The sequence below is a fragment of the Talpa europaea genome (genome assembly GCF_964194135.1).
Source record: "Talpa europaea genome assembly, chromosome: 4".
Taxonomy (NCBI): domain Eukaryota; kingdom Metazoa; phylum Chordata; class Mammalia; order Eulipotyphla; family Talpidae; genus Talpa; species Talpa europaea.
In genome coordinates, this window is record NC_140070.1 from 41,089,631 (window position 1) to 41,112,524 (window position 22,894).

The 22,894-nt window shown below is 33.9% G+C and overlaps 1 protein-coding gene across 1 annotated transcript in view; it reads right to left on the reverse strand.

Moving 5' to 3' along the window:
* TNKS (tankyrase) overlaps positions 1-22,894 on the reverse strand; it is a gene marked incomplete at both ends in the record, with an annotated part of 159,975 nt that overhangs the window by 66,488 nt on the left and 70,593 nt on the right. The window contains 2 exons of the mRNA XM_084231387.1: positions 14,240-14,315; positions 15,056-15,092. Coding sequence (XP_084087513.1) covers positions 14,240-14,315; positions 15,056-15,092 — 113 coding nt within the window. The remainder of the gene's footprint in view (positions 1-14,239; positions 14,316-15,055; positions 15,093-22,894) is intronic.

Consider the following 22,894-nt stretch of genomic DNA (forward strand, 5'->3'; position numbering starts at 1 on the left):
TCACAAAGAAAAGCTCAACAAATAGAAATTATTATCATCACCTTATTAAGATATTATATGTGCACTTAAGTGTTATTTCTTAATGGTGACTTATTAGTCCTCGTCTTAAGCACTACTTGACATATCTGATCCTTCTTGAAAGGAAGGATCCTTCTTATCCCCTTTGGTTTCTAGGATACTAGAAACTGGACATCACTAGTCCTTCTCAGTCTTCTTTGCTGATTTGTTCCTTATTTCTTGATACTGTTATACTCCAGGATGTTCTCAGACATCTTTACTCTTTATTATCTAAAATGTGTTTCTTTGGTTATCTTTTTTTTTTAAAGATTTATTTATTTATTTGTTTGTTTGTTTGTTTTATTTATACAAGCACTGGGTATAGTCAGAAGTGCGGGAGGGTGAGAGAATTCACCAGAGCAGAGCGGGGAGCAGAGCAGGCAGAAGGACTGAAGTACACTGCTGACGGGAGCAGCGGGCGGCAGGAGAGGTCTGCGCGCCATGTGGGACCCTCCTCCAGTGTCCGGGGAGCAACCGGGGATCAGACCAGCACTGCATAGACTGTGGGCAGCTTCGCAACCCAGCGCTCAATCACTGTGCCACCGGGGAGGCCCTCTTTGGTTAGCTTAATGAAGCCTGTAAGTAACACTCCATTAAGAACAACTCAATTATATTTTCAGCTTAGTCCTCTTAGCTGAACACCAGACTTTCATCTGACTTCCTACTTGACATCACCATGATACACAGGAAACAGCTCATGCTTATCATGTCCAAAACTGTACTCCCAGTACCACCCGCAAAACCTACTCTTCAGAATTTTCTACTGCTCTTAATGACACTCCATTCTTTTAGTTGCTCAACCTTTTTGATTCCTATCTTTCATACACAATACTCAGTGCATCAGACTATTTCTGTTGACTGTATCTCCAAAATATCTCCAGAATCCAATCATCTCTCACTTATCTACTGTCACCACTCTGACTAAGCCATCATCTGCTCTCCATTGATTGGTTGCAACAGTCTTGGAACTGATCCCCTTGCTTCCACCATAATCCTCTTAGAGTCTACACAACAGCAGCAGAGAGGTCCTGTTAAAATAAGTATTCTGGTCAAAATCTTTCAATGGCTCTTCATCTCACTCTTAAAAGATAGTCTTAATAATGCTCTAAAAGGTTATGAATGATCTCTCCCATTATAACTCTCCAAATTTCTAATCTCATCTTTTACTCTTTTACCTTTTGGTTCACTCCATATGACTCAGTTGTCATAATTATTAGTTAGCAGAAATGACAGTGAATCAGAATATACTAACAAATGAAATACCTTCTAAAAAAATTAAAGGTCTAGCATTAACAAAACATTTTCCCACTTAAATTTAATTATTCACAAATACAAACAATGATGAAGACAAAATATTCCTTAAGACTAAACATCAAAATAAAAAATCTTATGGATACATAATATAGCTATCATCTCTGGAAGAACTATATATTATTTTGTGCCTAGAATATGAAATTTAATTTTACAATCTTTTTTCAAATGAGCAAGAAATCATAATAACTATGGCACAAGATTTAAATACGTTATTATGTATTCAGGGCCTCCCTAGTAGCACAAGAGCTATTACACTATCTCCTGCCTCGCTTGCTGCTTCTCTCAGTAGCATATTTCAGTAGATCAGCCTGTTCTGCTTCCCACTCTGTCTCTGGTAATCCTCTCACTCCCACACCTCTGACCTACACCCCAGTTTCTACCATAAAAGACTATTTTTTGATTTGCATGCATGCATAAATAAAAACAAATCTTTAAAAAAAGTAACAAAAGATGATACTTTTTCTATCAAACAATTCATATTTTCAAGACTCCAGTGTAGTCTTTCTAGTTTCATATAAGTTCAACAATATTAATGCATGCTTCAAATTCTTCCTCCAGACTCTTCATCTACAGTTATGAAAAGGCTTCATAAAATGAAACTTCTTGACTGATTTATTTATTTTGTATTATATTTTATTTTAAATTTTATTTTTATATTCCCCATACAATTGCAACCCCCTTACTTTGACCCCAAACTCTCCTTTCCCTGCCCTCCCACCCCCAAAACTTCATGATTTTTTCAGCACTTGAATACTGGTAAATTCATCACCCAAATTTCAACAATCATTAATTATTAAGACTGTTAAACTGGCCTTCTGTTATCTCTTTCTATCTTTTATTGTGCTCCCTGAAGTATTCTAAAGTAAATCCAATACAATGTCACTTTTCATTCCTACATACCTCCATAGGTGCCTCTAAAAATTATGGGCATAGTCTTTCAAAATCCAAAGTTATAATTACTTCTAACAAGATAATAATAAATCCTTAGTATCATCTAATCCCCATATCAATGTCTAAGTAACCGATTGTCTCAAAAACTACCTTTTTAAAGTTGATTTCCTGAGCAGCAGGATTAATACATTTGGATATTGTGCTTTTCAGTCTCTACAAGTCATTGTTTTTTTTTTCTCTTTCACAATACTGACTTGTTGAAGGAATGGTGTTAGTGGTTCCCTTTCTTATGTGATTGCTAAACATGTAGTTAGATCTTCTCTATTTCATATATATTGGAAGTTAACTTTCCTCCTTCAAAAAAAATTTCATAGGTAGTAGTTCATATAGTATCATGCCAAGCAACATTATATCTGGATATTCTTTAATGATACGATTGCTTAATGTACCATCACTTTGCAAGCACTTCCTAGCTGAAGTTGTGAGTCCTAGATATTGTCTTTGTAATTTTCTTAACTTCCCACCATATTTTAAAAATGCATGCATTTATAAACAAATAAAAAAATCATTATTCTTAAAAATTCCACTGTTTATTTCCAATTTTTTATATTAAAAAATGCTTCTTCAAATATGATTTTAAAAATGAAGCACTATAAATTTATTTTTCCCATTTTAATTTGTCCCAAATTATCAATTACTTTAATTTATTCACCATTCCCTCCACAACACAACAGAATTCCCTTTTCAATTATAAAAGTAACATACTCTATCCGAAATAATAAAAAGCAATATGTTGTTTCTTCTTCTAGTCCAACAAACTCCTCTCACAAGTAATCAGTATTTATAGTTACAGAGTATGACGTAAGATATTTTTCATGTATATGAAAGAGTTTTTCTCTGAGTTTTTTCCCCCTTAGTTTTTGTGACACAAATAGATCCTATTATATTCTTCTGCTATTTGTTTTTTTTCCATCTTCTAAAATGTAAGTGCATACAGGCCTATTTTATTTTTTGTATTGTACTCCACTGTATGGTTATACTGTAATTATTTACCCACAACTACAAATGGGCATTTAGGTTATTCTATCTCTGCTCTGAATATCTTATCAAAACACATCTCATTCAAATCTACCATTTGGTTAAAATAGATCACTATTTGCCTTCTACAAATAAAATGCTGTATCAGTCAATATAAAATTCCCAGGAAAATACAATAACTATGTAATCATAGCTTATTAAATATCTTTCTGGCACAGAGACATACATGATCAATCTGCTAAGTATAGCTAAGAACTTCTTTGAGACAGTAATACTTAAATAAGAATCTAAACAAATTAAAAGCTAGAGAATCAATGTAGGCATGAGTCCATGGCAATAAATACTCTTATCACTGATGCTTTGAATGGATGTTTTAAGTAGCACCGTAATGAATATTAGATAGTCTCCTTAAAGTTTCCAGCTCTTAGGGCTATTAAAAAGAGAATTTAAAAGCAAAACTATCTGGAAATAAAAATCAATAACCAAAGTATAATTTTTAAAAACTGTTTCATTTATACCTAATGAATACCTATATATACCTAAACATGGATATGGTCCCGTCATAGTGGATTTTTTTTTCTTTGAAGATTTTATTTATTTATGCATATAAAAATTAACAGGACTATCATTTTTTATTAACAGACATGATACTATTCCCATAACCCAAAAAAGTTACTGTATTAATATGCTTTTCATCACAAATTCTAATATGGGGAGAAGGTGGCAATAGTATTGGCTTCCTCACAGAGCTATTTTCAGGCTACAATAAAAATAGAAGATAGAAAATAAAAGCTAAAATCTACTGGGCACTTTCTTTGTTCTAAGCAATGTTCCAAGTGTATTGTATGTATTATTTACAACATCTACCAGAGCCAGAAACTATTATCATTGCCATATAACAAATGAAGAAACTGAGGAACAGGGGAGTCAACACAGCAAGTTAACAGTAGAGCAAAGGATCACATCAGGCAGTCTGACTTCAGCATCCTCTCCTGCCTTTCTTCTTTTCCTTTGTCTGAGCACTCCCAACCTGGACAGTTCAGAAATAAAGTAGGGCACACATAGCACACTCGGCCAGTAGGGAGCAGGACCACTCCACCAGATGGCACCCTGGAAATGTAGGATTTCTTAATAACAAAAGTTGTCTAAAATACAAAGTACAGCAAAGAGAAGGAGTAACAACACACTATTGAAAATGGAGAACATAATTCACTCTTCCTCCCTCTTAGTACAGGGTTTTGGGATATTTCAACAGTCATTTGGTCTTCAACTATTCCTCCAGTTGTCTCAACTGAGTGTGACAGAATAATTTTATGTATTTCTGGTCCCCTTCTGGCTGGTCAACTGCATTCCTTACAAGTAAAGCCCTAAATTTGATATTAACTCCAGACATTTCCCAATTCCAGCTGAGGACTCATTTTTTAAAAAAATGCATTCAAACAGAACCAGATGACAACCTGTCAGAATTGTTACAGTGAAGGCTCCAACAATACATTGAGAGGCTGGACCAGTTGCCATTTAAAGACTCTTCCAAATAAGATGCTATGAATTCTAGATAGACTACATGAACAGACATAAACTATGATTGATATTTTACAGCCTCAGAGAGGATGTTCTTGCAGGGTAACATATGTAGTCATCTTTAGGAAGGATCCTATGACATTGGAAAATTTGTAGAATTTATGAAATATAAAATAAGTTTCTATACTTCAACTGCCTTATATAGTAAAATTTTACATTTATAGTGAGAATATAAAAGACAATCTTTATTTTAAATTTCTGTACTGGGGAGAGAAAAAGAAGGGAAAGGAAAAAGATAAGAAGGAACAGGAAATCCACAGGGTAATCTTTGTGAGAATCAAGTTCTGAATGCTAACTTAATTCAATTTTAGATTAACATTGTCATTGTGGGAACTCCAAGGAGATTCTTTAACAGTCAGACTTTTTTTTGCAGACTCAGAATCAGCAGAAGGGCTGAAATGTATGCATGAATTTCTAGCATCCTCTCACAGATTTTGTATGAAAAAAGGAATGTTTAGCACTCTCTGAGGGTGCAACATTAATTTTGCATTGTTTAGTGAGAAACAGCGACAGACTTTATGAAAACCAAGTTTGCTGGTCTAGCAGTAACCTGGTATTTTACACGTTTAAGGAGAAGTTTTCACACAACCCAAATTTCACATGAATTCCCTTTTGTAATTAATATTTACCATCTTAGGTTTTCAAGTCCACATATTAAACATTCTAGCTAACCTACAACAGATAAATGACTTGTTTTTGAAACAGAAACAATTTACAGTGATCAGCATTTATCTATTATATAGGAGGAAATCTGGCTTAGGCACTTTAACTGTTTAAATTGGGAGAATGAGATAATCCTTAGTTGATATTAATATAGTTAAGAGTTCTAGGACTTTGAGATGCTGTCACCTCATAATGCCTTCTGAGTTTGCATATGTGAATACACAGGCAAAGGGAGCCAGGAGCAGAGAGCTCCAGCTCTGTCACCTGCCCATAGTCCCTTTCTCAGTGCTAACAGGTATAGAACCCTCTGTAAAACTAGAAAATTACTTTAATTGGTAATTTTATGGTATTCAGAGTAGAGTACTATCATGTACTATTAAAAAAATTAAGCATTTTTGCAAAAGGAAAATCAACTTATGAAACATTTTACATTTAGAGTTAGTGTACTTTCAAATTTGCTAGTTTGGCTACCTAAATATGCATTTCAAATAATTATGCTTGGTGTTTACAGTGTTTTTAAGATTTTACTACTGATCTTTCTTAGTAGATAAAGAAGTTTATTAGTCACTACAAAGTAATCTTTTTAAAATAATATTGTGGGGCCTCCCTGGTGGCACAAAGGGTTAAGTCTCAGCACTATCAAGCTATAGGCAGCAGTGGCAGTCACTGCAATATGAGTTCAATCCCTGGCCAGGGAGCTGACCCACATGGTGCAGCAGACCTCTCCTATCTTCCCTGCTGTTCCCTTCAAGCAGTGTATTTCAGTAGATCTGCCTGTTTAGCTATTCACTCTGTCTCCTGTGAATCCTCTCACCTCTCTGCACCTTTGGCCTACACCCCAGCTCTTGTATGCATAAATAAATATTTAAAAAAAAAGATTATGAAGATTCTTGATGCTTTCAGAAATGTCCTTTTATGATTCTAATTTAGTTGAAGGAATGAATGGATGAAATGCATGAGAAAGAAAGTGAGGCTGGGGAAATAGGCTTCCTGAGCAAATACTACTTCTAAATAATTTTAAAAGGCAATAGTAAACCAGGTCGTACAGACTGTGTTCCCTCCAAATTGACATGTTGAAAGCCCTAACCTCCCATGTGATGTTATTCAGAGACAGGGCCTTTGGGAGGTACACAGGGTCACAAGGGTGGGACTCTCATGAAGGATTTAAAGCCCTCATTTTTGTTAAGACACTAGACAACTTGCTTTCTCTCTCAACAAGAAGGTGCCCCTTGACATCCTAGAAGAAAAATCCTCATCAGAAAATGACCATCCAGACATCTTAATCTTGGACTTCCCAGTCTCCAGAACTGTGAGAAATAAATTTCTATTGTTTAAGTCTCCCAGTGTGTGATATAGCAGTCCGAATGAGTCAAGCAGTTGTACTGGTTTTGTCGTATAGCCAAACAACTATTTCTAATAATGCTAAATCAAAATTACAAGTAATTTCAAAGTTCTTAAATCCATAATTAAGTTTCACCTTTATTTCTGCTGCTAGTCACTTTGTGTGTTTCTTCCTGACCCCATCTCCTTAACATTCTGCCAGATGGATGTTTTTCAACATAGTTGCAGTTGTAATCTACCCTATCTTATAAAGTTTAATTTACTTGTAGAGGAAGAAAAAGCACTTAACCTTAGATTCTTATGATTTTAAAAGGAGATATACTAAAGTGTCACTTCTGTAATTTGGCTTATAAACCAAATTTTAATAATGAATTAAACTCATAGCAACATGATTTAGCACTCATTCCTTTTCTTTCCCTCAACTAGTCTCATTATGAAAACTGTAGGAAACTTGTATATTTTTGGTATAAGTGTAGGAAAAACCAAAGTTAAGCAGAGAATGGCTAAGCAGAGTTAAAATGAACTCCTAAGTTTCATCACCTGCTTTTTAACACTGTGGTTCCTCTTTCTACTAAAAATTCTTTTCTCAAGGAGAGAAACAGCAAAGTTGGCATGGGTACTAATTACCCTCACCAGCATAGATGTCATGCTTGACAGAACATACTATTTTAGTAGAAGCAATTCCTGAATGAAAAATTTTAAAAAGATATTTTCAAGCTCTTACTGTTACAAAATGAATATATGTAAGGATAAAGATTTTATACTTTCTGGGCTTCCCCGGTGGCGCAGCGGGTTGAGCACAGCGCTGTGAAGCTGTCTGCAGCCTCTGTAGCATCGGTTCGATTTCCGGATGGCTGGGGAGATTCCCACATGGCTCGGCAGACCTCTCTTGTCTTGCCCACTGCTCCCCTCAGCAGTGTCTTTGGTCTGTCTGCCTGTTCTGCTCCCCGCTCTGTCTCTGGTGAATCCTCTCACCCTCCCATGGCTCTAGCCTGTCCCCCAATTCTTGTACTAATAAAAATAATAAATCTTTAAAAAAAAAGATTTTATACTTTTCTTGCCTGCTTTTGTTGGGATCTAGTGAAACTAGATCTTCTAGTTTCAAGTCACTTCTTTTACCACAACACAATGACCTCAAAAGATATACATGAGATTATTTTTTTCATTCTGGTGAAAAATAAACTGCAAACTACAAATTAAAAATAATTGTATATCTAAAGAAATAAATATATTTGGGTATTTATTTAAAAATCTTTGTTCTTCCAAGCAGCCATGAAAGAACCAATTTCAGTAAACCACCTCAGAGAACACATAATCCTCCTTGCCCGACAGATAATAAGCATTGAATCATATTTTCTTACAGCAATATAACTGACTTATCTATTATAACACAACAAACAACCCCCAAAATGGTGGGTTTTGGGTGGATGTCCTATGTAGTAAGACCCAGGGTGCCTGGATGGCTGATGTCTTGTAGAGGTTGGACTGGGAGCTCAGGAAGCTAGAATAGTTGGGACACCTGGAAGGTCAGTCATTTAGCAACTTAACTGAGATCAGGTGGGTCTTTGGCTACAGGCCCCAGTCCTTCTTCACATGGCTGCTTGGGCTGCCTCATTACATGACAGCTGGGTTCCAAGAAGGAACATTTTGAAAACAAGAAGCCAGCAGCTGCCAGGCCAATTCAGAGGCTAGTCCTGGAACTGGCAATATTAGAATACAATTTCATTTATCCAAACAGTCCTACACTTTGCTCCATCACTGTAAGAAGAGACTAAATAAGAGCATAAATAATGAGAGGCAAAGGTCATTGAGTGGGCTTCAAAGTAACAATCTATCATATAAGGATTGTTAAGTTCTGGTCAAATATATTTAAAGAAGATTTATAATGAAGGAGGGAGTTACTGAGGAATTCTATATTAGAATATGAAAAATGCATATAACTAAAATTTAAAAGTAAACACAAAAAAATTGCACTATTCCTATATATTTTCTGTGTTTTACTGGATGTACTTTTTGGAATCCAAATGAATATTGTATTAATTTCAGACAGCTATTAATTTTTTAATAAATATGCTATTTGAAATAGGTATATATATATTGACATAGACACAGATATAAACATATATCTCAAGAATACATTTCTGAATTCATTTATAAATTACTAATTTGATCAAATCGATTTATTGAATGTGACACTGAGCAAAGTGAAAGACCAAATTCAAAAAAAATTATTTTATATGCTTTGCATATTATGTTAACATATATTTTTTCCAAATACCACCTGGATCTGAGCTTGGAAAATAAGAACAATTTAAGGAGGAAGAAGGAAATATTGGAATACTCGAAAGTGTGTGTTCATTCTATTTTTCCCCCCATTCTAAATATATCCAAAAGCTTAAAAAATGTACAAAAAGAATAGGGATCTAGTTTACTGAGGATCTACTAAGTGCTGCAAACTGTACACATTAATAACATTAATTCAAGTGATTTCAAATGCCTTATGGAATGCCGATGGTTATCCCCATTTACCAATGAGTACACTGAAAAAGGTACTAATAATGCCACAGTCACATAATCAGAATGGTGGAAGAACAGAGAACAGAAGTCAATGTGTCTAACTTCAGGGTCTATCTGTTCTTTTATCACAGTTTTTTATGGTATCTTCAATTCTGTGTTACTAAATTCTACATTACTTTTGACTGACTGCTATTAAAAATAATCTTACAATACTTCTTTTTGTTTCCAGTGTCTTATTCATTATTAACTATTTTATGAAGGCAAACATTTACATAGTAGAAATCTGACATTTAATGAAATTCTAGCTAATCCCTCTGAATTTAAATCAATTCTTCAATTACCTGTGCACCTAAATTTGTGGATTCTCACAGACAAGGATATATGTCTAAATACGAATGCTTAAAAATAAAAAGGCCAGTAAAAAAAAGAAAAGACTCACCCCAGGTCTACACCTTGCATCACAACAAAAGTAATCATATATCTTTATAATACATTAGCTTCAATGTACTGGATAATGTCTTAATCATTCTATCAACTCTGAGCTCCTTAAGAAACAATACCATTAAATATATATTTATTTATTTCTCATGACACTTGGAACAGTGATCCATATGATAGATCACTATATATGATATGATATATATGATCTACAGAAGATAGGTATGGAATGTTGGCTGAATGAATGAATGGAGCAGAAAGAAGCCTGTAATACCAGAAATTAAATTGGATACTTTATGAAAAACTAAGTACCAACTAAATATTGGTTACTTTCAATATTTGGTGACTTATAATCATAGAAATAATTGGCATGGTATATGAATGTATATGCAAAGATACAGACAATTATTACTTAATAATATGTACAGTAATTACTAACTCCAACCTATACCTTGTTATAAGGATAAATTAGAACATTTATTTTGTAAGGAAATAAAGGCAGCCAGGAAAAGGAATATACAAAGGCACCAAAAAGAACTCTGAAAAGGGGTGAGTGTTGCAATAATGTGGGATGTATTCAGATATTTTCATTCATAGCAAAAAAGGCATCCTTAGGAAAATAATACTGAAAAACAGGAGGACACCACATCAAATTTATCACACAAGTCTAGAATACTGGATAATTGTTAATAAAATCTCTAATCTCAAGATGTGTAAGAAAATTAAGGATAACAAATATAAGTTTGAAAATATTGGAATAAGAAGAATTCTAGAAAGGAAACAACCTGTTTTAAGGATTTGGATGCACCTCACTGTAATTCAAAATGAGGAAGTGTGGAACGTGTTGCCTAATCATAATGAAAAAAGGGAAAAAAAGTTCTATGCTCCTGTATTTCTAAAGTGATCCTCATTAGTGTGTGTGTATGACTGTATGAGAAAATTGCAATTTGGAAGAAAATATTACAAAAAAACTTCTGCCTTTGCTATTTAGGTTTTGAAAAAACTGAAAATTTCTAGAGTAGCCAAGTTCCAACATTGATTTACATGTAAAATAAGAGGCATAATATCATACTATAATAATATAAATGATGTAAAGCCTTACTGTTACCTCACTATTTCCCAAATTCTAGAGGTCAAAAAATCAAATGCCTATGGGAAATAAAGATGTTAACCATTCACATATTACCTAATTAGATAATCATCAGTCATGGTACAGAATTAACAGAGTACTTAAAATTTTACACTGTCACTGTATAATCCCACGTATTTCATAAAACAGACATGCTCAAGTCTAAAACCCTCAAACATTATCTAGGCCAATTCTCCACATACTAGCTAATAGTATAACAAACCTAAAACCGCTATAAATTTGATATTTTCATGGGCATTTTAAACTTATAAACCAGAAATTGTAGTAAAAAGAGAAAGGTTAGGATTCATTTAAGCATTAATAAGACATTTAGAAACCCTTTAAAAAAGGATTTGATTCTGCACTGTGGTCTAAAATACAAATTCAATAAATAACATTTTATATACCTGACTAACTTACTATATATATAAACTCTATTAATATACAATCTAAGTTTCTAATACTAAATAAACACATGCAAGTGGTCTAAAAAAACACTAACTATGTATGGCAGAGTTGTATTTTAACAGCTAGGTTTGCTTATACACTTTTTGGACACAAATACAAGAAAACAAATGATATTATCATCTTAACCCAATCTTAATTAGCACCCAGAATAGTCACTGCCTCCTGACTTGACTGCAATTGATACATTTAAGAAGCATTACTTTGTGGCATAAATGAAGGCAATATCTAAATATGAACATTATTCAAACTTATAAAATTTTATGTTCATTTTTACATAATGATGGACCATTATGAATAATGTTTTATATTATATGCATAGCACTGAAACCTGTAAATGCTTAATCTAATTTTTTTCCAGCTAATTTGAGAACACTGATAATTTAAAAAGGTAACAGAGCCCATTTTGGAAAATTATTGCATTGTTCACGTTAAGAATGTTTCACACAGTATTCTGAGACAGGTTCTCTTTTTTTTTTTTTTTTAAGATTTATTTATTTATGCTCACAAGAGCTGGGGGACAGGCCAGAGATGCAGTGGGTGAGAGGATCCATCAGAGACAGAGTGGGAAACAGAACAGGCAGACTGACTAAAACACACTGCTGAGGGGAGCAGCGGGCGAGACAGGAGAGGTCTGCTTCACCATGTGGGTTGCTCCCTGGCTGGCCGGGGATTGAACTCGTGCTGCAGAGGCTGTGGATTGCTTCATAGTGCAGTGCTTAACCCCTTGCGCCACCTTAAAATAAATAATTCTCCCTCACAGTATAATTACTCAAAGGTGAAGTAATAAAATAATACTAGTATTAATATATATTAACAAAAAACATAACCCCCATGAATATATTTTAGTTAACTTTCTAAATGCAGAGAGTACAGTTTTTTTTTAATTCAATGTATAAAATTATGCTTATCAGGGGACATATTCATATCCTAAGCTTCTGCAACATGCAAAGTGCTAGGCTTGATCCTGTGCAAAATGAGAGCGAAAAGCTGAGTAGAAGAAAGACATGTGTTAATAACTATGTAATTCAAGAACTATGTGGTAAATGCCAGAGAGTAACGCAAAAAAAGGAATCATGAGAATTTAGGTGAGAAATACATAGGTTCCAGTAAAGGAATAAGGAAAACGTTATCCTCCCTTGGGGAGAAAGAAAAATAAAGGAGATCTATGAATATGTGTAGGGGATACAGCAAAAAGAAGAAAGCAACAAATTGCTAAGTATCAGTGCTCACACGCCTTTATTATTAGGACTCACTGAACTAGAAATAAGGGTAAGGATGGCAGAATGAGGCAGGGATTAAAATCAAATCCAGCTATAATAATTTCACTAAATTGTGCAATAATAAAATGACTAAGGAAAATGAAAGAAGGCAAAGCTAAAGAACTCTGTATAAAGATATATATGCACTTACCACAGTTAACAAGGCCCTTTTCTACCCAGTGATGAAAGTCACTTTATCTATTGAGAGGATCCAAACAAAATCTGGAGCTCAAAGTATAAACAAGTATGCTAAAATCCCCAAAGCAACTTGGAAATTGAAGGGGAAAATGAACAGTTATCACTTTAAAATATCACCCGAAATCATTAGTAGTACTGAGTAAATGTTTGCTATTTTATAGCTTGATAGACATAAAAGTAAAAGCCTCACTCCAAATTATCCAGAGAAAATGAACACTCAGGTCATGTGAAACAAAACACAAGCTCCGCACAATTACAAATAATACATATTTTTAGGGACTCAACTCCTTGTTATTATTATATGGACTTCATTAGAAATTGAAAAAGTGAGAAGGTAGTCAAGGCAAACAATAATTTTGATCTTTAAAATTATTATTCCTAGAAAAGTGAGTTTTTAAAAGAAAAGTTTATTATTTCTAAAGGGTATCATCCATCTTGACATTTTCCACAACATGTTTTCACACTATAAATAATTTCAAAGGAATTCATTTTTTAAATATTAGGCACAAGATAATTTTCCTCTATATCAGAGTATAACTTTAAAAATATTTTAGGTTTTTAAAAACATAAAAATTTCTCAGTGAAAAAAGACTACAGTACGAAGTGCTTTGTTTAGCAACATCTATTAGGTAAATCACTATAAAACTTTGCAGCCAATTACAAAGGCTGTAAAGGGTTATATTTGTCTATATTCGATGAGAATATAAAGCAGAGAAGGAAGCTGCCTGCTGTACATCTTATATGGGAATTTACATTTATGACAACCGTGTATTAATGAAGAAAATTTCCTCTGCTTTAATCTATTTTTCCACAATTTACCTCATTAAAAACTTAGCCAACAAAAACAATTAAACAAAAATCAGGGCTGTTATACAGACCTAAAAGAAATTATTAGCAGCATTTTTTCAGTTTTAAATGTAAAAAGTGTTGGTGTCTAGCAAGCAAATCTTCTTCCACCAAATAATAAATAAAAAATACAAAGATTCTAACAAAAGATAGTAAGACATAAACAAATACTTCCAATTTCTATGATTGTAAACAGAAACATAATATATGCCGTTATAATTTTAACCATCAACAAAACGAAGTTTCAGTTAACAACTTTTAGTGTCTGATATTTAAGAGAAAAAGGCTTAAGATCCATGTTTCATCAGCTCTATGAATATGTCACAACTGCCAATACATATACAGGGAGCATTTCATTTTACCGTGAAAAGATGCAAGCAAAAATAAAGCCATATATATACATGTGAATGCTCGTGTGTATATATGCCAACTTCAAAAATGTCAACCACAAAGCTAAGAGAAATTATTGAAGGGGGATATTATATTTTAAATAACTTACCTTTCGCCCATCACTTGCATGGCAGTTCACATTTAGAGGAGTCAGTAAAGCCATTAGTTTTTCTTCATTACCACTCCTATAAAAAGGTAGTAAGTCAATTTCTATAAAACTAGAGTTGTTTATGAATGTTTATGAATATTTTTCACAAGAGTGGAAAATAATATGGATTTGTTTTGATTTCTTTTATATGGTTCACAATGAATCTCTTTTGTTATATTCAATTCAATTAATATATTTCCTACTTAATTCCTGTTAATGATTATATAGTGGTACATGCTGGATAATATAGCTTTCTACATTTTCATTTATGTTTATGTGCATGAAGTCACCTTCTTAATTACAAACAAACTTTATTCTGATAAGTGATCTAAAACACTTGAGTTAAAAAACATACAAAATGCTAATCAATTAAATTATAAATGACCAAGAACAAAAGAAAATGGATGGGATTTTTAACATTTACTTTATACCCTTCACTCAAGCTTTGTTAGAAAAATTTTCAGAGATAAACAGACAGAGGAATTTAAATACTCCAATAGTATCATTTGAAAAGCTGGGCAACTAAGGTTTGCAGGTACCAAATAAGAAATGCACCAAATAAAATTAACCTTATAATCATCACCATATGAAAGACTATCGTTTAATACACTGATCATGACAAATAAAGTATACAAAGATTGAATATAAAATCTTCTTCACATTATAACAAAATCCAAGCAAGACAATAACATGCTATAATTTTATAGTCTTCCACCTGCCCTCCCCCTTTCTCCCTTAAATGCATTATACTCACTTAAAATGAATGGAATCACTTACCTAGCAGCTTCTAGGAGTTCGTCTTTCTTGTATTCACCTAGATGATTGCAAAATATCATGCTGTTAGCATTTGGCAGAAGACAGATTAAGAAATGCAGTAGGCAGCAAATACAGAATTAAATAGAGAAGAACAGAAAAAGAGAGTCCACACCCCGCTGGGTGATGGAGCCGTGACGTTAGCCAGCTTGTGAAGGCAGCATCACCAGTGCCTTGGAGACGGGCAGCAAATTGACGCAGCTTCTTGTCCAATCCTCAGATGAAATAGCTTTCTTCAGACAACCAATGAATGCTAAATCTCATGTCCAGAAACACATTCCCTCTGATAACAGCATGCCAGCTGAAGACAATGTCCCCTCCCCCCTTTTCTATTCAGACTGTCACAGTATACTTGTGAAGCATAATACATTCTGAGACAAAAGCAAAATAATGTAGCTCTTTAAAGGTACAAATTACTGGTCTTCAAAAAACTCAGTTTTATTTGTACTGACATGGAAAGTTAAAAAAACATTAATTATCATTGCTAAGCTTTATAGCGGTAGAAAAACAATATCAGAATCATGAAGCCTTTGCCTCAATAGGGTAGGTCTGTAGACTAGAAATACGTGAACTACGTACCAAATGCTAGTATCCTCTTGGAGGCAGCGCTCCAAACACCAAGACTGCGAATACAGTCTTAAACGACAATAATATTCTAAGATGCTGCAATCTTTACATTTATACCAATTCAATTACCAACTTTAAGAAAAAAAAGTCTTAAAAATATTTTTTAAAAGGAGGCTGGAGCCTGAGAATGAGCAGATCTACAACTATTGAGACATGGATATTTTTTTCTTCATTCTATTTTTTTATATATATTAGGCTGAAAGGAGATTTATAATTTAAAATCTTCAGTCCAATTTCTTGGGATATTCAAGACCTAACAAGCAAGTTCTTTTGCAAGCTCAAATGAAGAACAAGGAATTTTAATAATAAAGTATTTCTTCTTTTAAAAAATAAAAAGAACAGCCAGGACTATGATTCAGCTATATCAAAATGCTATATCATTAGAGAAATAATTATACAAAATGTCCAAGTAAATAAAATTAGGTGAAAGGAAATATCAAGTATACATGTAAGAAGAAAATTTTAGATGAAGTGAAAATGTTATAATTCTGTTAAGAAATATCTTAAATTATTTTTTAAAATCTCATTTGTAAATATGTATTTTCAAAAACATTTGCTTTCTGTTTTGTTACAGAATGCAGATGCAAATACAATAAAGATACCTCAGGGCCACCAGCACATGATTAAATTCTATGACCCATCATTAGCAAATATTCCCTTAGTTTAAATTTTGTTGTGCTTATCAGATTAAGATTACATTAAAATTTAGAAACTAAACATATTTTCGAAAAAAGAAAAAGTTGTGAACTATTCTCTCTTAAGGCAATTTTATATGCCAATAAAGTCACAGGTTCAATGGCACATATCAGTAAGTAAAAGGTATAATTTCATGATTATAAGAGTTGGTCTTTCCAATTCCCAGGTATCATATTTCAGATTATTTCACTAACAGTTTAAGATGCATAGTGTTATGTCCCATAGCCAATAAGGTTCTTGCCTTCCAGAGCCAAAGAACCACCTTCCCAAAAATTTTAGTTGGCAACAGGAAAGTCAATTTAAAAGGCTCCAAGTGAGGAAAATGGTATACCCCACACTCTCAAAAGAGCACAATTAAACCATTTATGGAATTATCTGTAAAAGTCATTCGGTCAATCAGCAAACATTTATTTGAAAGGCATAAATGCTGGGTTTAACACCAAATGACATGTCTATCATTTCTGAACTTAAAGAACATTAGTCTATTAAACAGGACAGACAAGGAAGGAAATGAGAGTACGAAAAGAGCCTGACGAGACGCTATAGAGCACTTGCAGGCTAGTCTAAGTGGGACCAGCAGGGTAATTCTGGTTCAAGGATGGTCCTGAAGAGGGGAAACTTGGGTAGAATCTTGCAGGAAGAATAGGTGGTGCTCAAGTGAAGAAGAGAGGGAAAGGGCTGCAACCAAAGTGATGCGAGAAGGGAAAGGTCGCTCTAAACCTGACGCAGAGGACACTGGAAGGGGCAGAGGAGAAACAGAAAAACTATGAATGGCTCTTGTGCTAAGAAGTTTGAAGTTTATCTTGAAAACAAGGAGGAAATATTGAAAAATTTTAACAAGGGGAGTGCAAAGCATATTTAAAGATCTGTAAGTTTTGTAATTATATACAATTTTCTATACCCCACTCCAGTGACCTTCTGTTGGGGTGTAAAGTAGTTAAAGTGGGGAGGGGAGACAGGTGAATTCTGATATAATTTATATGCTGGAGTAAATACAAATTTCCTGATACACAGTAAAAATATGTTAAAATTGTGAACTGCGAGTAGCTACTATTGAAATCTGTGTAATCATGAAACATGACTCTAATAAACTTAAGGTGATAAAACTACAAAGTATTAGGGATCTTCAAAGTTTCAACCAGTATACCTACATAAATTTCTCAGTGAGCATGGCTTATTGAAGCTTTCTCCATAAGGCACACTGTTGCAAAAATGTTATTCCCACCTGGATAAACTGGTAATAAACATAAATGCACCAACACATTGAGTCACAGATATTACAAAATGACTTTCTACTCTTACTTTTAAGAGCACCTAGTACTTTTAATCAGCTTTTCTGCAATACATTCTAACATCCACTGTTTGGTGCCAAAGGACCATAATCCATAAACAGGGAAGCTATTTTTTCAACTGCAACATTGCCGGAACAACTAACATAATGAATTTAGAGTTCCTCACACACTCTGACAACAAATCTGAGCTACTTACTTAACAGCCAAAATACCAGATCTGTTTCATTTGAGCTGAGAATCGGAAAATATTCTGGCTGAGACGATGGGGCTCTATGGAGCACTTATATACTTTAATAACACCCAGATAAAGGCTACCAATACATCAACCAGAAAAGAAACTAGGCAATTATAGTCAAGATAATAGCAGCCAGGAATGGAGAAAATAAATGACTTAAATAGTTTTCTTTGATTAGAATAAAACAAGTGGGATGAATAAAATAAGCAAATCACAAAGTTACTTCCTAAAGTCTGAACTGTTTTTATTAGTAAACTAATGATAGAGGGTGTGTGTGTGGGGGGGGGTGTGGGGGGTGTGTGTGTGTGTGTGTAGAACGAGAGAGAAAGAGGGAGGGAGAGGGAGAGAAAGAATAAAAGTACCTTTCTATTTCTCTTGAGGTAGTCAGAAACAACTCTGCTTTTACCTAGTGTAAAAACAAAATCAGCTTTTTCTGAATAAAAATGAAGAAAACCTACATCAATAAAGAAAAGTCATAATATTGACATCTTAATTTCAACATTGTAAGGGACTTTTGCCCCTCTCTTCAGCAACTGACAGAATCAAAGTACACTAGGTTTTGTTGAGAAGGAGTAGCACAGAAAGATTATGAACATAGAACAACAAATCCTTAAAGCAGTAAGGGACCAAAAGAGAATACTGATCTTTCTTTTCTCAACATGAAAGCATGCATAATACACACTGATAGGTAACATCTCTTGTTATATATATGTATCTGCAATGAGGGGGGTATAATTTGAAAGTCACCCTTCTTCTGTCTCGTTACGCCTAACTTGAGAATCTTCTAAGGGATCATCCGCAACATATTCATTTCCAGTTAATGAAATTGTCACCAAGAAAGTTAAATGATTTTTCTTATGTTTCACTCGTAGTAAATCTGTCAGGCTGTATCTAAACTAAGCTAATATGTGAGCATGAACTAGCCAAACCTGAGCTTTGGAAGAAGCGATATAAGCAAAAGAAAAAAAAAAAAAAAACAGCAGCAATAAAATAACTTTTAAAACAATAACAAGCTGTAAACAGGTTAAACTGTTAAAGATTTCTTCTTGAAACTTTTTGTTAAAAATGTAAATATTAACATCTGGATCTTAAATATAGAAATACATACTGACCAAAAAATGATTGCATCCTGAGATACATTCTTTAAAGCAGAATATCAAAAGTTAAGAGGTATTCTTAAAGGACATTACTAATCAATGTTAACCAGTGTTAACCAATTCTGCAAAAGTTTGCCTGTACTTTAAAAAAGCCATTTGGATTATGCTGCAGAGAAGATTCTGAAGTGTGTGTGTGTGTGTGTGTGTGTGTGTGTGTGTGTAGTGGGCAAGGGAGGGGACGGAAGGGAGGAGGGGAGGGGAGGGAAGGAAGGACGGAATTTCTCATTCTAAGCATGGCAGATTATGACACCATGTACTGAGTCAGTGTCCTTGGAATGCCCACAGTTATTTAAACTATCAGCTGTCTCTGCTAATGTTGGTGAAGCTGGGAGAAGTGGGATATTGATTATTTACTATCACAATGTTGGTCCCCAAAAAGCAGCTCAGAAAAGTAAAATCCTTATTTGATTTAAAACAGCATGGCCAATAGTTTTATATTCTTTGTTCTACACCAGTGAACGTTTTTCTGTGGTTATCAGTCTATAATTTCTTATTTGCAAATCTCAAATCCAAAAATTCTAAAAACTCATTTGGCAGCAAAACCTAACCCATTCAGTATACACAGATATCATGTTTCACTGCAAAAACATTAAGGTTTGATTACAGAGTATAGCTTTAGACTTGACTTCATAAAATCTGCGAATTTTGACAAAATTTTGTCCACTATCTCAAGATAATGAACATATTTATCATCCAAAAGATTTCTATGTATCTCTCTACAATCAACCACACATTCCACCCCATTCATGACAGCCAGTGATCTGAGTTCTGTCCGTACAGGGTAACTGCTTATAAAATGTCATATAAATGAAATTATAGAAATGCAAGCTTCCTTTATTTACTAAAATGCTCCTGACATTCACACATATTATTAGTTATATCAGTATTTGTTCCTTCTGATTGTTAAATGGCATTCTATTATGTGAATGCGCCTAAATTTGCTTCACCTTTCACTAGCAGATAAACATGAGTTGTTACAGGCACTTGGTGTTATGACTAAAGCTACTATAAAAACGCAGCAAGAATTTTGTATGGACATATATTCATTTCCCTTGGGTAAAAACGTAGGAGTGGGAGGTGCAGAGTTGTATAGTGAGTGTACATTTAACTTTATAAGAAACTGCCAAACTATGTTTTTTAAAATTTAAAGAACTGGGGCCTCCTGGGGCCCCAGGCAGGGGTTAAAGTCTCAGCATGATCAAGCTATCGCCATCCACTGCAGCATGAGTTCGATCTCTGGCCAGGGAGCTAATCCATACTGTGCAGCAGACCTCTCTTGACTTGCCAGCTGCTTCTCTCAGCATTGTATTTCAGTGGATAGCCTGTTCTGCTCCCCACTCTGTCTCTGGTGAGTTCTCTCAGTACCACCCCCAATCCCCTGTACCTCTGACCTATACCTCAGTTCTTGTATACACAAATAAAAATTAATCTTAAAAAACAAAATAAATAAAATATAAAAAAACTCAATTCTGGAATTCAGGACATGGCATCTACAGAAAGAATACAGAAGAGAAAAAAATTGGCTAACGAGAAGTATGATAGTACCACCACAACCTCACAGTGAGAATTCCAACCTTATTCACCTAAAATGAACTAATTTGCAAACCTTTTATTTCGTTTTTGTTTGGTCTTTCATATTATTTTTTAAATGGGAAGTATACAAATTAGATCCCTTTATTCAAGAAATTATTTTGTTTTAGAACTATGAGAACTCAGCAATCTTAGAACTATGAGAACATATGAAAATAGTATATTTTGATTTATAGGAATCATACTATTATCTGTGAAAAGAAAATTACTTTCCTGCAGTCGTTGCTCTTATCAGGATGCTTGGATCCTCAATGCATCAGCCTGATGAGGGCCCAGAGTTTTGTGAGACACCTATTTGGGGACTGTCAGACCTCTGAATGTTTTAACAAGTATAAGGAACTAAGGAAATGAAAGCTAGGGTAAAAGTATATGTGATTACTTTTCAAATGTTGTAAGGACTGTCTTATCTTTGCATATTGTGTCCACAGTTTACAAAGTCTCTGAAAGGTATAGTAACTTTGCAATTCTGGTTTTCTCAAGAAGCACCAATTGTGATGTATAGCTGCTGAGGCTTATACTTTCCCAAAAGTATCACTATGTCTATTAGTTAATTAACTTTAGTGACGTCTGATTAATGGGACTATATATATAATCTTCCTTATCCAAACCCTCATAAAAAAACCTTCATTTATTAATTCTCCTTTGACAACATTTATTCATTTAACAAATATATATTCACTATCTACAAGATAAAAAACATATATAGCTACTACTAGCTACATACTAATGTACCACACTGAATTTTGAATCAGTAGGAGAAAAGAGTGGTGGAATTTAAGCTAGTACATTAAGATTGGTGCCAAATCCACAGAATAGCTTATTCATCTAGCAGGTTGCAGTGCACAACAGATGCTGATGGGAGGGTATCATCTATGTGAACATTCTCAGTCAGCTGTGTTAAGGAAAAGTGGTTGAGGGCCACTTTCATTAGATAAAAGTAGTAAGTTTCATTAAAGCTTTTCCTTAATAACCATTGGCAGAGAGAGAGAGACAGAGAGGGAGAGAGGGAAGGAGGGAGAGGGAGAGTGAAACTGTGCGTATAAAACGAAAGATTTAGATTAGGGAGATGATAATTGCTAAACTTTTTTGATCTATATCACTTTTAAGAGCTAATGAAAGCAACCTGAAACCCTGTTCCTAGGGATTTGAATATAAACTCAAATTTGCACCTACAGTTTGAGTTTTACAGACTTGTTGGATTAAGAATCTGATTTACAAAAACAATTATTATGATTCAGTTAACACCCAGAATAGGTAAATAACTTGCCTAAAAATTTAAAACTATATAGTGGCAAAGCGAGGAATAGAACCTATACCATTTGGTAGTATCTTCTGTTGGAATGCTATAAAGGAATTTCATGAAGGAAGTCATACATAGGCTTGGCCATACATTTTCTGGAAAAATTATATATACTAAGTAGAGGTGGAATAGAGGTTGGGTAATTATCAATACAAGCAAAGAAAATGCAAGCTGTATTTGTATTGAAAGTGAGTGACACTGAGTTTATGTTGGGAAGATGAAGTGGAATGGGGGGCACTGAATAATTAAAAATTCAATTTGATCCGTATATGAAAATATATTGAATGTTAGATTGTAGAGTTGAACATGACTTTGAAAGGGAGGGATACATGGAGTCTTTTTTTTTTTTTTTTAAGCAGAAAAGCTATTTAAAATTGAACTTAACTTGGAACTCAATGAGTTAAGATCTGGAGACACTGAAGATTAGTTACATGGCTAAGATAGGATGATGGTAAGACAAAAATTATATAAATAGTGGCGTTAAGGATGGAAAGAATGTCAAGAAAAGAGAAGGCATTGCATGGATCACAATGTAACAGAACTCATAATTTGATGTCTAGCTTTTTGTGTAACAAGGGATATCATGTTTACTAAGTATAAGCATACTAATAAAATGGAAAATATTTATGTCTCTTTCTTAGATTAATACTTTGTCCAAAACTCTTTCTGAATATAATCACAGCAGCATGATTCAGCATATATTTAATGGACACATAACCAGAGTGACTTCACATACCAAGAAATGCCCATTAGATTAGAATAATTCATTTAAGTAATATAGTTAGTTTATTTAACTATTAATTTAGCTGCTTAAATTGAACAATCATTGATTCTTGCATAGCCAATTTCAAGACAGATGTTGACAGTTTACAGTTTAGCTAGCAGGCATTCCAGACAGTCTAGAGA